At 42.6% G+C, this 17,141-nt stretch overlaps 1 protein-coding gene across 4 annotated transcripts; it reads left to right on the top strand.

Moving 5' to 3' along the window:
• The first annotated feature begins 352 nt into the window (after positions 1–352).
• Tyms (thymidylate synthetase) lies at positions 353–16,445 on the top strand. Of its 4 annotated transcripts, none has more exons than XR_005488858.2 (7): positions 353–605; positions 2,057–2,130; positions 3,531–3,705; positions 9,592–9,693; positions 10,303–10,478; positions 11,384–11,465; positions 12,307–12,449. XR_005488858.2 is itself a non-coding variant. In NM_019179.2 (7 exons), the coding sequence occupies exons 1-7, from the start codon at positions 419–421 to the stop codon at positions 12,442–12,444; spliced, it is 924 nt and encodes a 307-aa protein (NP_062052.1). In that variant the 3' UTR covers positions 12,445–13,120. The 4 variants fall into 4 exon arrangements, 3 of the variants coding, with proteins under 3 accessions (NP_062052.1, XP_008765643.1, XP_063122880.1); NM_019179.2 differs by having other exon boundaries at positions 419–605; positions 11,394–11,465; positions 12,307–13,120; XM_008767421.3 differs by lacking the exon at positions 353–605 and adding an exon at positions 1,575–1,678 and having other exon boundaries at positions 11,394–11,465; positions 12,307–16,445.
• The last annotated feature ends 696 nt before the right edge of the window (positions 16,446–17,141 follow it).

Here is a 17,141-nt window from a genome sequence, read left to right as displayed (position 1 = left end):
TAGGGCCAGTGCATCAAAAGGCAGGCTCTGGTGTGCTCTAGTATAAATAAGCCAAAGGCTCTTTTTGAGATAGGGTCTCAAGTACCCAAGTTGGCCTTGAATTTGCTGTGAAGCAAAGGATTGCCTTAAACTCCAGATCCTCTAGCCTCAATCTCCCGAGAGCTGGGATTACTGGCGTTTGTCCCCACACCCTGACCCTATAGGCTCTTAATGTCAAAATAGGGCAAATTGAGATTCGAGAAAGCTGGCAGGTGTTTGCCTTGCAAGCTGTAACCACTTCAGCTATGTGGGAGGGGGTCTGTCAATTTCGGCGGCCAGAAGCTTCCCAGCAGGAAGAGGCGGGCTCGAGTAGGAGGAAAAGAGCAACCGGAAGGTGCGGGTTTTGGCGCCGACTACACTGCCACCAGACTGCTCCGCGATGCTGGTTGAAGGCTCTGAGCTGCAGTCCGGTGCTCAACAGCCACGCACGGAAGCCCCGCAGCATGGAGAACTCCAGTACCTGAGGCAGGTGGAGCACATTATGCGCTGCGGCTTCAAGAAGGAGGACCGCACGGGCACTGGCACCCTGTCGGTGTTCGGCATGCAGGCACGGTACAGCCTGAGAGGTAACGGAGGCTGGTCCCCGCTAGCGGGATGGACTGTGGGAGGATCCGGCGGGCTGGGCGCGCGGAGACGCGGGGCGGCCGGCCACGGTTAGCCCTAACCCAGCTTCTGAGGTTCTAGGAGCCCTAAACTCAGCGTGTCCGCCCCAGGGCCGCTAGGTGGCAGCTGCTGCAAGTAAATTAGGTCCTGAAGGTCTCCCTTTGACCTTAATCCCGGTTAAACCTTTTCTCCTGAATCCAGTTTTAACCAGATGTGCGGCCCCGAGGGGAGGGAGTGGGAGAAACCTGTCTGGGCTTGTTCTGACCTTGCCCAGAGGTCTGTCCTGAGTTTGCTCCTCCTCTTCCTCCCCTTATCTGGTGTTCCCCTTTGTTACTGTTTTTTTTTAAAAAATTGGAGCGAAAATGGCTTGGGCGGTGCTACAGATGCGCGGGAAAAGGGGAGAACCCAGGCCGAGGCGGGAGCTGTGGGGTTTCCTCCAACAGCCTTGGCTTTTAAAGAGGAACCAGAGGATGTCTGGGAGAAAAGAATGTAATCAAACACAGGACCTTCTAGGTGTTGGCTGGGGATGGGGGTGCTAATGGTGGTATTTAGGATAACTGAAGAGGAACCTGACCCTGGCGTGGAGAGTAGCTTTGAGTGGGGATATGCACACTCTTAGGGAATTCACTTAAGTCTCAAACATTTTCTGGAGCTGGAAACTACAGCCTCTGCTGCATAGATTGATCCAGCCTAAAGGGCCTCCGAGAACTGTGGACCTCGACGAACCACAGACCCGGTTTTTAATTCGCTTCCTCTTCGTAGACTGCTTTTTTGTCCTTTAGCTCTCCAGTCTTTATTCAGCTTTTTGATAATGTTAAAGATGGAAGTAGTGTCCTGGTTGCAAAACAGTTACTCAGGCTGCACCCCTGACCTTAGTATTTTCACTTTGCCTTGTGGATTGCTTGACCTGCCCCCACCCCTTTGCCTCTTAAGCTGTGGACGCTTGGGCGTTTTCTTTGGGTACCTTTGAAGTGGATGTCACCAAGTTCCCTGATGGCCATTCTGAGGAGTAAACAATTCTGTTTCCCTATACTAGGTCAGTTTGCTTTCCCAGTATCTGAAAACTGTTCAGTTTTTACACGAGGGATATCACCTCTCTGCCCATGGCATATGGACTTGGGTATGGGAGGGCTTTACATTGTGTCTGAGGTCACATTTTGTGTGTTGTCAATACAGCCCAGTGACTGCGTTCACAGTGGCTGATTAGTGGGTGGGGACCTTTTCTCTTTCCCATATGGGTATCCCCTGGAGAACTGTGGTGTCCCTGACTTGTCCAGTAGCTGGATAGGAGCTCTGTTCTCCTGCAGCTGCTCCAGGGTTTTGGGTCCCAGGAACTTTCCTTCCATAGAGAAAGCTGGATGGTGGCTTGCTTTATTTTTACCATGTTTTAACTGTATGACAAACTGTTTTTCAGATGAATTTCCTCTGCTCACAACCAAACGAGTATTCTGGAAGGGTGTTTTGGAGGAGTTGTTGTGGTTTATTAAGGTACGGGTGGTGCTGCTATTAGAAGCCGTTAGTCTTCACAACACCAGGCTTAGAAGTCTTAGTAACTTGCAGTTGTTAGCCATCTCCACTTCTTTGGTTCATTTTCCAGTTCTGTTTTCTCTCTCCCCACCTATCCTGCTCTCCTCACTAATCTGAAAACATGGGGATATTCCTGCCTAGGGCTCTGGCCATTCCCAGTGCCTACTATCTTTTCCTTCCGTATGGAGTATGATTCTCTCCCTTTCTTCCAGTCCCACTCAGATAGCCTTGACCTAATCAAGATAGATTCTTCTCCCTTCTCACTTCTTTCTCTTTCCTTATAGGGAAACATCATCAGCTGGCCTATAAACCAGCTTTTCATGATTTTTCTGGATGGGAGATAAATAAGTACAATGTCCCCTGAGTTTCCCAAGGTTAGAGAATCTATTTGTCCTGTTTGGTATTGTATTCCTAGGTCCAGAATGTAGCCAGCCATGTGGTCTGTGGTTACACAGAAACCCTGTCTTGAAAACAAAAACAAAACAAAGCGATTGACAAGTTATTTATTGGGAGTGAAAAGTTTAAAAGAAAGAGGGGCTGGAAATCTGACTCGATGGTTGAGAGCACTTGTTCTTTCAGAGGACCCAGATTTCGTTCCCAGTCCCCACAGGATGGCTGAAGCATTTCCAGAAAAGCTAACTAATGATTATCACTACAAATTCTTTAGCCAGATACATGATACGTGAACAAACTGTACTTGGAGTGTTATTAAACAAGTCCATTTGGGGGATTATGTGTAGACACGGAACATGGTTGGTTTAGCAGTTCAAAACTGTGAGATGAGGTAGGAATAGATTAGGGACTTGGAGGTTTTAGAACATAAAATCAGCAGTGATGGTTCTCACCTTTGATTCCAGCACTCAGGAAGCAGAGGCGGGTGGGTCTGTGAGTTTGAGGCTAGCCTGGTCTACACAGTGAGTTCTAGGATATCCAGGGGTACACCTGGAATTTCCTCACCTGATAACCTACGATATCTTGGGTTGGGGGGGAAGAAGAATTAAAAGGGAACAATGAGGAAATGGGTCAGTGGCTAAAAGCACTTGCCATATAAATCAGATTGAGTTTGGATCCCTGGAGTTCTTATAAAAAGCCCTATTTGGTGGTGCCATCTAATCCCAGAACTGCTAGGGGAGAGATAGGCCATGGAGATAGGAAAATCTGTTGGAAACTCATAAGCTAGCTAGCTTGGGTGCAGCAACAGAAACAAGAGAGGACTCCCACCTTGGTAAGGAGGCAAGAGAAGGGAGTCTGGCCAGGACCAGCCTGCTTAAAGATAGGCTGTACATGGACAGTATGCCGTGGGTAGGAGATGAGTAGCTCAGAATCCCCTTTTATGCGTGTTCTAACTCATTTTTTTCTAGGGCTCCACAAATGCTAAAGAACTGTCCTCCAAGGGAGTGAGAATTTGGGATGCCAATGGGTCCCGAGACTTTTTGGACAGCTTGGGATTCTCTGCCCGACAGGAAGGAGACCTGGGCCCAGTTTATGGATTCCAGTGGAGACATTTTGGAGCAGACTACAAAGATATGGATTCAGGTAAGGAGAGAACAATGCTTCAGGTCTCCTGAGTGTTCTTGCTCAAAAATCCATTGTAGAGTATGATGGCCAAGTTCACATCGTGGGAGCTGATACGAACTGACTTTGTGAGAAACGATGCTGGGTTATGGTGGAGAAGCTACAACTAAATCACATAAAATCCCAATGTACTCTTGGTGGCTAACATATGTTGGGCATGATTGAAACTTTCTGAACCTTGTCACTGGCAAATAGTGGTAGGTTTGGTTCATAAGGGTTTATGATAGATGGAGGTTCATCTGGGACTGGGTGTAGGAGTTGCCTTTGATGATCATTTCTCTGCAGGGCTGAGGCACTAGCAAATTTGTAGTCAGTGTAGTGTTTCTGTGCAGTGCCGCTGGACTTACCCTCTTCTTCCTACTCTGTGGGAACAGAGGGTGAAGAAAACATCTCAGTTTATGACTGGCATCTTCCTCTCTCTCAGTACTGCTTGTGTGTCAGAGACCTGCCTTCAGCTTTTGTCATTTCTCCCTAGAACAGGTTCCAAAGTCAGTGTCTCACTAGAGTTTGTGTGTGTGTGCTTGTGTGTGCAGGAAGTAATAAATTACTGGCTGGGCAGACACCAGCAACCTGGACTGTACGCTTTTCCTCTCAAGGGGACAGTCACAGCTCCTAGCAAATTGGAAGAATTTGGGCCTTGTGGGGGGCGTTGAATGAGAATCTCCTCCGTGGGTTCATATGTATAAATGCTTAGTCACCAGGGAGTGGATTTGAAAGGATTAAGAGGTGTGACCTTATTGATGGAGGCGTCACTTTGGGGTTTCAAAGCCCATGCCAAGCCCAGAGTCTCTTATCCTGCTGCCTGCAGATCTGGTTGTAGAACCCTTAGCTGCTTCTCCGGCACCACACCTACCAAGCTACCAAGCTCCCCACCATGCTGATAATAGACTGAACCTCTAAAACCATAAGCAAGGCCGCAATTAAATGTTTTTGGTGTGTTTTTTTTTTTAACACGAGTTGCCACAGTCACGGTGACTCTTCACAAGCAACAGAACAATCAAACAGGCCTAGTCTCCAGATTCTTCAGTAAAGCCTAAAGTTGTATTTGTCTGCAATTGAGATTTTTTTAAAAGACTTATTTACTATATATAATCACCACCACAATCCAGCAATTTCCTGGAGTCTTTTATGTTGCCTTCTTGGAGCTGTGATTTTTGAGAATTCCCTCCCTCATTGAACATTGACTAGGGCTTGTCTTAGAAGTGTATACAGGGGAGAGTGGATGAAGTAGCCGTGGTCTTCATTAACAGATCACTTCTCAGCCTACACGTTTCAGCAGGAAGCAGGGAATTAAAGTCCACAGACGACAACTGGAAAACATGTACCAGATCATTAAACTCATTACAGTTTTCCTGGTAGTTGTAAGTCAGTGATGTGTTTAGCGACTAAGTTGTAATGTTGTTTTAGGTGGAAGTATGTGTAACACAGTGAGTGCCGAAGCCTTAGAAACTATTCTATGGTTCCGATATTTACTCTACACTAGTTTCCTCTCTACACTAGTTACACACTAGTGAGATGGGTGTGTTTGTTAATTCTCACAAAAAATTAAATCTTGGCCTAATACAGGTTGTAGGGCATTTTCAGAGTCTATTGATACTTTGATTTTATACGTGTCAAGGATGAGAACTCTACACCACAGAAACATGTAGTACAAAATGGCAGAAGTATGTTTGCCATTTTAGATATTGTTGGCATATCTCTTCGAATCCCAAGTCAGAATTCACTGAATGATGTTTTTGTGAAATGCAAGTCAATTTTTAAAACCAAAAATTCTTTTTTTTTTCCCATCTTTATTAACTTGAGTATTTCTTATTTACATTTCGATTATTATTCCCCTTCCCAGGGTTGGGGATTTAGCTCAGTGGTAGAGTGCTTACCTAGCAAGCGCAATGCCCTGGGTTCCGTCCCCAGCTCCGGAAAAAAAAAAAAAAAATTATTCCCCTTCCTGGCTTGCCCAACTCCTCCCCCTCCGCTTCTCTATGGGTGTTCCCCTCTCCATCCTCCCCCCATTACCGCCCTCCCCCCAACAATCATGTTCACTGGCAGGCCCAAGGGCTTCCCCTTCCACTGGTGCTCTTACTAGGATATTCATTGCTACCTATGAGGTCAGAGTCCAGGGTCAGTCCATGTATAGTCTTTAGGTAGTGGCTTAGTCCCTGGAAGCTCTGGTTGCTTGGCATTGCTGTACCTATGGGGTCTCGAGCCCCTTCAAGCTCTTCCAGTTCTTTCTCTGATTCCTTCAATGGGGGTCCTATTCTCAATTCAGTGGTTTGCTGCTGGCATTCGCCTCTGTATTTGCTGTATTCTGGCTGTGTCTCTCAGGAGCGATCTACATCCGGCTCCTGTCGGCCTGCACTTCTTTGCTTCATCCATCTTGTCTAATTGGGTGGCTGTATATGTATGGGCCACATGTGGGGCAGGCTCTGAATGGGTGTTCCTTCTGCCTCTGTTCTAAACTTTGCCTCACTATTCCCTGCCAAGGGTATTCTTGTTCCCCTTTTAAAGAAGGAGTGAAGCATTCCCATTTCTTTTTCTTTCTTTTTTTTTTTTTTTTTTTTTTTTTTTTTTTTTTCCGGAGCTGGGGACCGAACCCAGGGCCTTGCGCTTGCTAGGCAAGCGCTCTACCACTGAGCTAAATCCCCAACCCTGCAAGCATTCCCATTTTGATCATCCTTCTTGAGTTTCATGTGTTCTGTGCATCTAGGGCAATTCAAGCATTTGGGCTAATAGCCACTTATCAATGAGTGCATACCATGTGTGTGTTTCTGTGATTGGGTTACCTCACTCAGGATGATATTTTCCAGTTCCCTCCATTTGCCTGTGAATTTCATAAAGTCATTGTTTTTGATAGTTGAGTAATATTCCATTGTGTAGATGTATCACATTTTCTGTATCCATTCCTCTGTTGAAGGGCAGCTGGGTTCTTTCCAGCTTCTGGCTATTATAAATAAGGCTGCGATGAACATAGTGGAGCACGTGTCTTTGTTATATGTTGGGGCATCTTTTGGGTATATGCCCAAGAGAGGTATAGCTGGATCCTCAGGCAGTTCAATGTCCAATTTTCTGAGGAACCTCCAGACTGATTTCCAGAATGGTTGTACCAGTCTGCAATCCCACCAACAATGGAGGAGTGTTCCTCTTTCTCCACATCCTCGCCAGCATTTGCTGTCACCTGAGTTTTTGATCTTAGCCATTCTCACTGGTGTGAGGTGAAATCTCAGGGTTGTTTTGATTTGCATTTCCCTTATGACTAAAGATGTTAAACATTTCTTTAGGTGTTTCTCAGCCATTCGGCATTCGTCAGATGTGAATTCTTTGTTTAGCTCTGAACCCCATTGTTTAATAGGGTTATTTGTCTCCCTGCGGTCTAACTTCTTGAGTTCTTTGTATATTTTGGATATAAGGCCTCTATCTGTTGTAGGATTGGTAAAGATCTTTTCCCAATCTGTTGTTTGCCGTTTTGTCCTAACCACAGTGTCCTTTGCCTTACAGAAGCTTTGCAGTTTTATGAGATCCCATTTGTCGATTCTTGATCTTAGAGCATAAGCCATTGGTGTTTTGTTCAGGAAATTTTTTCCAGTTCCCATGTGTTCCAGATGCTTCCCCACTTTTTCTTCTATTAGTTTGAGTGTATCTGGTTTGATGTGGAGGTTCTTGATCCACTTGGACTTAAGCTTTGTACAGGGTGATAAGCATGGATCGATCTGCATTCTTCTACATGCTGACCTCCAGTTGAACCAGCACCATTTGCTGAAAATGCTATCTTTTTTCCATTGGATGGTTTTGGCTCCTTTTTCAAAAATCAAGTGACCATAGGTGTGTGAATTCATTTCTGGGTCTTCAATTCTATTTATTCCATTGGTCTATCAGTCTGTCTCTGTACCAATACCATGCAGTTTTTATCACTATTGCTCTGTAATACTGCTTGAGTTCAGGGATAGTGATTCCCCCTGAAGTCCTTTTATTGTTGAGGATAGTTTTAGCTATCCTGAGTTTTTTGTTATTCCAGATGAATTTGCAAATTGTTCTGTCTAACTCTTTGAAGAATTGGATTGGTATTTTGATGGGGATTGCACTGAATCTGTAGATTGCTTTTGGTAAAATGGCCATTTTTACTATATTAATCCTGCCAATCCATGAGCATGGGAGATCTTTCCATCTTTTGAAGTCTTCTTCAATTTCTTTCTTCAGAGGCTTGAAGTTCTTATTGTACAGATCTTTCACTTGCTTGTTTAAAGTCACACCGAGGTATTTTATATTATTTGGGACTATTATGAAGGGTGTCGTTTCCCTAATTCCTTTCTCGGCTTGTTTCTCTTTTGTGTAGAGGAAGGCTACTGATTTATTTAATTTTATACCTGGCCACTTTGCTGAAGTTGTTTATGATCTTTAGTAGTTCTCTGGTGGAACTTTTGGGATCACTTAAATATACTATCATATCATCTGCAAATAGTGATATTTTGACTTCTTCTTTTCCAATCTGTATCCCCTTGGATCTTTTGTTGTCTGATTGCTCTGGCTAGAACTTCAAGAACTATATTGAATAAGTAGGGAGAGAGTGGGCAGCCTTGTCTAGTCCCTGATTTTAGTGGGATTGCTTCAAGTTTCTCTCCATTTAGTTTAATGTTAGTGACCGGTTTGCTGTATATGGCTGTTACTATGTTTAGGTATAAAACCAAAAATTCTTAACATAATACAATCCAAAGATACACTAATTTGGGCTAGTGAGATGACTCTGGATAAAGCTTCTGTTATACAGGCCGTAACAACTTAAGCTTGATCACTAGAGGGTGGAACAAGAAAAGTAATTCCTGAAAGTTGTTCTCTGACCTCACCATGTGCACTGACACGTGCACCACTCCACATACACACATCAGATGCATACACATAATATTAAATAAATTTAAAAATTAAGAACATCTTTTCCCCTCCCACAAAACCAAAGACATTTGAATATATGACAGAAAGTCAGGAAATAATGAGAGCCTTGTTTTTTTTATAACTAGATCTTTGTTATTCTAGAAAAGCAGTATACTGTACCGTAGCATGTCAGTTTATAATATTTAATTGTCTGGAATCCAAGCTCAAGTATTTCAGGCGATATTTGTTGGTGCTCTGTGTTATATACCACAGGTACAGTGCACCATGTGTACATGTTTTTAGAGCCATAGCTGCGGTGAAGCCAACACACAATGCAGAGAGCTCTTCCAGAGTCACTCACTTCTGGTTCTCTATGCATTTGATTGTGAATTAGTTTTGGGATGTTTAGTTTTTCACGGCTCCCACATTCATTTACCCAGTCACATATGGGGTGTGTGTGTTTTCACCCTAAACCCATAGTTTAGGAAGCTGTGGCAAAATCTCAGTGCTGGTGGTCCTGATGTCTGCATTTTGATGATAGTCTTCACAACTCCAAGGTGACACAGTATCCGGTGATAAGAGATGAGAAGAGTGTTGTTTCTTCTTAGAAGTCACCAGAACCACTCAGAAGTCACTCAAGGAAACTTCACCCAAATGACTTTCTAATCCTAATCTCCTTTTAAAGGCCGCAGAATTAGATGAAATTTTTACCTAAAAATGAAAATTGCATTTCAATTCATGAACCCTTGCATGACACATTTAAACCTTATTCCAACAATAGTCAGAAATAGGAACAGTTTTAAGTGGAGGGGGTAACATTGTACAGACTAAATATTTGAAAGTCTTAACCAGAAAAGAACTTAAGGAAGGACAAGAAGGTGCTGTGTATCTTAGAACCATGGTTCAGGAAGTAAGGCTGCCAGCGTCATCACATGAGAGGCTGTGTCTGTTGTGACTTAGTGTGCATGTATTCTGACAATTCTACAGATTACTCGGGTCAAGGAGTAGACCAGCTGCAAAAAGTGATTGACACCATCAAAACCAACCCCGATGACAGAAGAATCATCATGTGTGCCTGGAACCCAAAAGGTACACAGCATCCGGATAAACTGGCTCGTTCCATGTGCCGGTGGAACTGCCTCTGGTCATGTGATTGGTTGTGTGCCCTTGAGCAACTCACTCACACTTCGCTCTTATTTTTACCTTCATGCTTTGGGGTTAGGCTCATGTGATCCTCTTCATGCTTTTATATTACAGAGGCCTGTTAAAACACCCATGATTTTAACTTTTTAATTTGGAGCAGATGAAGTTTCAAGTATTAACGCTTAACTAGATTATAAAACTAAACTGTACAAGGGTCTAGTGAGTACCTAGGAAAGGTCATTTGTATTTATAATAACAGTCTCCTAGGCCTTTGCAAATGAGGTAATTTCCCTTTTATTGGTGCCGTCAGCAGCGGCTCAAATGGAAGAGTACTGCTTCAGTATAAACGTATACTTGCAGATAGCTAATGGACAAGCTTCCGTGACCTCCGCTGCAGGGTTGGGAAAATGGTCTGACTTTGAGATAATGGGAAGGTATGAGTTGTGGGTGTCTGTAACCTGCTGGCTTTTTTTCATGGTTGGCTTGGTTGCTGTTTTACCTTTTTCATAGCTATATTCTCTAAAACCTGTCCTTATTTCCCCATTGACTCCTCAGATCTTCCCCTGATGGCACTGCCTCCTTGCCATGCCCTCTGTCAATTTTATGTGGTGAATGGGGAGCTGTCTTGCCAGCTTTACCAGCGGTCAGGAGATATGGGTCTGGGTGTGCCCTTCAACATTGCCAGCTATGCTCTGCTGACCTACATGATTGCACATATCACGGGCCTGCAGGTGAGCTTCTTTCAGAAGGCCAGTGCAATACACTGAACTCATAGCAGGGAATTCAGCCATAGTATTAGAATTATATATGCATGTGAATAAGACATGAATTGGCTTACCTTATAACCCTCCTTGGAGCTTTCTGGCCCCTTGTTGCCTATGAAAACTAACATTCATATGGGGGGTGTGTGTGTGTGTAAGGGGTCAGGGGAGGTTGGAGATATGGCCTTATTCCATAATCCACATTAGCCCTCACCTACTGTCTCACTGTTGGCACATAGTCCAAGAATGAAGTCCTAAGAATTCTGAGTACAACGCAGAATTGTTCTTGGAATGTGTTTTCATGCTCCTCTCAGGTGTAGCAGATAGGAGAGAGTTTACTTCAGCTGTTATTTATATACCTCAATAGAAAAACATGTTTTTGCCACATGCAGCTTGTCTTTGTGATTATACACTTTAGTTAAGTGTATAATCTTAACCCTCAGAGTATAAATTGTCTAATGCTCTGAATAGAGCTTGACTATTGCACGAGACTTTAAGTCCACTTCAGTTTTATGCCCTCCCTGTTCTTCTAGGTTCACTATGCCAACTAGAGCAGTAAACATCTCAGCCTTCCAAGTGCTGGGATTACTGTGAGCCCTCACTTACAACTTTAAAAACGTTTGTAAATTAGCTTTTCTCAAAAACCATTCTGATAAAATTACTGTTTTGGGAAGCTTATATTTTATTCTGTGTGTGGGGATCAGAGGACAATTCACATGAGTCCTCTTCCTCCGTGTACGTCCCAGGTTGTCAGGCTTAGTGACAGATGCCTTTACTCACTTGAGCCATCTTACCTGCCCTTAGTCTGTTTTAAAATGATGTGTTTTTAAAAGAATTTAAACTAAAATATTAACTGTTGTGTTTCCTCCTGTGAGACATTTTTAGCCGGGTGATTTTGTCCATACTTTGGGAGATGCACACATTTATCTGAATCATATTGAGCCACTGAAAATTCAGGTAAGAAATATACCTATACCTGTTAGTTCTGTTTTTGAGCTTGGTGCCTTAACAGATTGGATGGGTGGCAGGGTGTCCTTTGTATCACAGTCACTCTGTTTGATGCTGTCTTATATTGAAGTGCTCTACCTATAGGGCTTTTAATAATGGAGGTTGAGCAGGGATGAGGCCATAGTCAGCTTTAGCAACCGCAAGCACTAAAAACATTAAGGTGTTAAGTTCCAGTACCAGAGATAAGGCATTCTAACTCATAATTTTACTTGAAGAATTAAAATATAAATGTTTGACTTTGGGGTTTTATGTTTAAGTCCAGTAAGTAGTTAGGGCTGAATTTTAAAGAGCCTGTCTGTTCAAATCCTTATAGCACAGTAGGCAACAAATGAATTGAGACGGCAGTAAAGAATAAATATCATATCCATCTTTTATGAACCTTAAGGAACAAAACTAGACTGGCAAGAGTAAACAACTGTGTCCCTGTACGTGTAGTCTACTTATCAGGAATTATCTGGTGGCTTCAGCTATAATCACAGCTAGTTAAGAGATTCCTGGAGCCGGAGCAGGAACATTCCAAGTTCAAGGCTCGCCTGAGCTATAGAATGGGTTCGACCTAAGTTTAGATAACTGACCCAGACCCTGTGTCACAATAAGGAGGTAAACTAAGAGCTGAGCCACGGCTAAATCGTAGATTACTTGTGTAGCTCTCGTGAGGCTCGGTGCAATCCCCAGTGTTGCAGAAAGAAAAGACACTCCTGGAAAATAGTACCTTGTGATAAAATACTGTGTTGGTTTCATGAAGAGACACAGGAATGGATGTAAAATAATGCTATGATTTTGTTTTTAGCTACAGCGAGAACCAAGACCTTTCCCAAAGCTCAGAATCCTCCGAAAAGTTGAGACAATCGATGATTTCAAAGTTGAAGACTTTCAGATTGAAGGGTATAATCCACATCCAACGATTAAAATGGAAATGGCTGTTTAGTGCTTTCAGTGATGCTGTGAATATCATCAGTTTTTACTGAAGGAAAAATTGACAGTGATCTGTCTGTAATGATCACCAGCATCTAAAGTGTCCCAGACACTGAGAAACTGCCTTTCCTTTAGTATTTACTGAAGGTATGTATAAAGCTGAGACTATATACTTGGCAAAACCCCAGGCATTTATGTATATCTAAAAGGTGGTGAAATTCAGAGTATATTGTATATAAACTTGAAATATGTTATTGTTCATTTCTAAACATTTTATATGCTATATAGTAATAGTTTTGCATTTGTCGGTTTCTTAAAGACTTTTAGTTTTTGTGTGGGCATTATAAGTCAGAGAGCTCAGTTTGAGGTTAGTGACAGGCTCAATTTCTGCCTAGAAAATTGACTGACCTAAAAACCCTAAGCCTTCATTAGCTCATATATATCTCAGGCTGGCCTCAAAACACTCGGAAGCTGAGGGTAAATTGGGCTTATAAAAACAAAGCCCTATTCACATTAGGTGACTTGCTATATAGCACGAGCTTCCTTAGCCCGCTACCTCTGAGGTGGTCGGTTTTAGGTGGTGTAGTGCCTTTTGATTTACTTTTTATCTTCCTTGGATCCCTTTGGCTTGACCTTGTCTTATATAGAAGAAACTTAATAAAATGTTTGTCATATGTATGAAAAAGGAAAATATAAAACCCACAAGATTACATTTATTCTGCCTAGGTGTAGACAGGGTCTCATTTTAACATGTATGTCTTGCAGCTGTCTTAGTCATCTTTTTGAGCAGAGCAAGCAAGTGGATTACAAAGCAAAAATGGCAGTTAGCCTGACCTTTTTATCTTGCTAGAACAGCAAATTTTATAAGATCAGTCAGCTTAATAGACTAAACATCTGGTTAAAAAAAGGAAAGTAGTCAGAGTACAGTCTGTATAAGCTAAGAGTTTACATGCTAGAGGCATGTAAATATGTTAACCATCACCAGATATTGTTTAAATCACGTTTTAAGTTTTGTTTGAGGGAGGTGGTATGGAGGATGTGTCTCAAACTTTAGTCCTGGCACTCAGTATGCTAGCCTCAAACTTGTTGCAAAACTCCAGCTTCTGCATGCTGGGATTATAACTGGGAGCTCCAATGCCTAGCTAAGACAGTTTTGTAAGAGTTTTGCAGTGTGAAGAAATACAATTTGTTCCCATTAATTTCAGTGGGGCATGACTGATAACAGGATTCTAAACCATTTCAGGACAAATCAGTGGATCCTTTTTATTGCTCACAGTACTGCAGAACCAGTTTTTTCTGATTTATAACAAGTATTCGAATGAGGAATTATGAAATGTTGCATAGTTTTCAAAAGTATAGCACTTGACAAAGATTTTTAAAGAACACTAAAAGCATGAAGCATTTCACTTCAGAAAAAAAGTGTTAGGGCTGAACACATAATTCTTGAGCAGCAAGAAGTTTCACAGATTCTTCATTTTTGTTGAGAAGCCTGCATCCTAGCAGAGACAGATTGACACGTGTTAACACTGGTTTCTTCTACCTCTAATCAAGAGGTAATTCAGTATTTAAGAAATTAAGTTTGGGGGCTGGAGAGATGGTTCAGCAGTTGAGAGCACTTGCTGCTCTTGTAAAACACCGGGGTGGTTCCCAGCACCTATGTCAAGCAACCTTTTGTAATTCCAGTTCCAGGAGATTCCCTCATTTGTCCATCATGGGCGCCTACCGACATACATGTAATTAAAAATAAAACTTTAGGAGCGGCTCAGCGGTTAAGAGCACTGACTGCTCTTCCAGAGGTCCTGAGTTCAATTCCCAGCAACCACATGGTGGCTCACAACCATCTGTAATGGGATCCGATGCCCTCTTCTGGTGTGTCTGAGGACAGCTACAGTGTACTCACATACATAAAAATATTTTTAAATTTTAATATGCAAAGGTTTTTGTTTGAAAGAAGATGGAAGGTCATACTTTATTGGCTACTTACCTGGATTGTAAGTGAAACTAAAACTTTAGTAGCTTAATATCTGTTTGGTGCAAATGAGCCATAATCTGGATAAAAGGCCCAGGTCATTGATGTGTAGATGCTGTTGGCCTTTGGGAAGAAGGAATGTGTGTTTTAAGGGCTCAGCAACTGGGAATATGACAATAGCTCTGTCTTAAGATTTCTATTGTGATAAAGATGACCAAAAAGCACCTCGAGGAGATGATTTATGTCAGCTTACATCTCAGGTCAACTCCACACCAAGGGAAATCAGAGCAGGAACTTAGGCAGAGGCCACTGAACAATGTTACTTACTGCCTTGTTCTTCGTGGCTTCCTTAGTTTATCTTACATTGTGGACTATACCTGTCCAGGGGTGGGTCCACCTTATATCATCTAGGACTCTATACACTGTCCCCCAGTAAGCTGGGCACACCCATATCAACGTCAATTAAAATGCATCATAGTCTTGCCCACAGGCCAGTCTTGACATTTTCTCAATTGAGGTTCCCTCTTCCATAATGAATCTAGCTTGTGCCAAGTTGACATAAAGCTAGCTGTACTCTGACCTTCGTTGATACTCATTATTCATCAACCATTTGTTATTGAAAATCAATTCTTTCAGAGACACAATGGCTTCTGACAGCACATCTCCAACATGTCCTAGGCTTCAGCTTACCTTGGGAGGCAGATATGAAGCATGTTTGATCACCATGGGATATTTGAAATGTTCATGCAGATGGTCCACATATTCACACATCCTAGGAAATTGGGAGCATTAGTGCTTGAAATTAGATAATTTATAAGCTAGCAACTATGAAAGCAGGAAAGTATCCTTAAATGGTGAGCTGAGCAAATGGCTCAGTGGGTAAAGCATTTGCCTTGCAAGCATGAGGATCTGGATTTGATCTCAGGAACCCGTAAAAGCTGTGTATGGTAGGGCATGTATGCACTGAGATGGGAGGTGGTGAGAGAAGAAACCCTGAAGGCTCAGGTGGGCCAGCTGGTAAGCAACAGAGACCCTATCTCAGACTAGATAGGGAGGTGAAGACCAACATCTGAGGTTGTCCTCTCCATAAATGTGCCTGTACTCAACATGACACAAACACACAACTCTTGCAGTGACAATCTGTGGTTGTAGCTAAATGTTAGCAGAATTCTTGGCTTGGATGAAATCCTAGGTTTGATCCCCAGGTCTTAGCTGTTATATGCAAAGGTAGGGTCTGAGACACTGTAAAGTTACCTTGAAAGTTTTGTAGTAACCCCACATCAATTCAAATTACAGAAAACCGGAATTATGGTTCCTAATGCCAAATGTTAACTAGGTTAAACTGCCAAATGAGGTTCCTTCTATCTATCTGTTCAGATGATTGAATGAAAAGCACAGGTTTGGAATTGTGTCAATCTATTAAAATTCTGCATGCATGTCCAGTTTTGTGGTTAGGTGCCGTATGTACATAAAAGGTTAGGTAACCTAATCTGTCTCCTTAGTCACCTGATATCATGATGGCACACAATAGGGTGTGTGCCAGCCTGTACCAGTGTGTGGCAGTTCTTAAGATTACAACCTCCCATTTTTGTGTGAAATTTCTTAAGACAGAATGTTTTAGGGAAATGAACCAACACAGGGAGGAAAATGCTGTGATGATGCTCACTAAGAGATGCAGTACACTCAAAATAGCTTCTCGAAGCCCCTGAAACTGACCATATGCACTAGGCCCCTCCTTCCCAAAGGAAATAGACTGCTGCCTAGAAGAAACAGATAGCCACAGCTGAACTACTTAGAGAAAACAAAGACCAGATGAGCTGCCTGGAAGCAGCTCAGACCAGCTGAGTCACCTGAAAGGGACACTCTTCAATTTGTGGTGATGCCTGCAGGCTGTGCAGTGTGTTGCAAGTTCCAGCTTTGTGAGCTGTCACCCATGCTGGGTTGGCTTTGATGATGCGGCTGTCTTTGTGTTATTTCTGCTCCTATAAGTAGCCCCTTACCCATATTCTTATAAGTAACATCAATAAAACTTATTTGTTCATCAAGTTGGACCTTTGATGATATCTGCACTTGGATCTGTCATTAGTTCCCTATATAGGGTGAGTAGAAGTTTGTTTGCAACTCCCCAGGAATAATGTTACACACGACCAGGAACACACAAATAAAATGGCGAGAGAAGATGATGGCTCCTGTGTTGGGAACAGGTTGCAGATAAATATCCAGCTACATGGGGGAAGACAGTTGGGTCTCAAAAAAAAACTGCAGAAAATGACACAGCAGAAAGGTTAGGATATCAACACCTGGTGCTGGTATCTGGTGGGGTTTGTTTTATACAGACATTTCAGAGTTGTAAAGCCGGTATGAAGCACCAGCTCTGGTTTGCTGTATCTCACCAGGGATGCTGCACTGAGATGTTAGATGACTCAAACCCTGGGACTGGCAGGACTGTTAAAACAAGGACTGAAATGAGAAAATAAAACAACTTAGGAAGGCCACTTTTCATACTAGAATCAGTTTGGACAGTAGTAACTAAGAGAAGAGAATAATCTAGACTTCCATTGTTAAGATTAGGAATATGTAGCAGTTCTAGGGTGAGGAGGTGCAGGATTCCTCCCTTTGAACTGATTGTTCTTTAGAGCATAAACTAGTTTTGGCAGATTCAAAATTAAGTGCTATTTACGCACTAGACAAGTTCCATAAAGAAACCATTACATTTTTTTTCTTTTCTTTTTTTTCGGAAC

The sequence above is a fragment of the Rattus norvegicus genome, chromosome 9 (genome assembly GCF_036323735.1).
Source record: "Rattus norvegicus strain BN/NHsdMcwi chromosome 9, GRCr8, whole genome shotgun sequence".
Taxonomy (NCBI): Eukaryota; Metazoa; Chordata; class Mammalia; order Rodentia; family Muridae; genus Rattus; species Rattus norvegicus.
The sequence above is the reverse complement of the archived record's forward strand: the minus strand, read 5'-3'. Positions and strand labels throughout refer to the sequence as shown.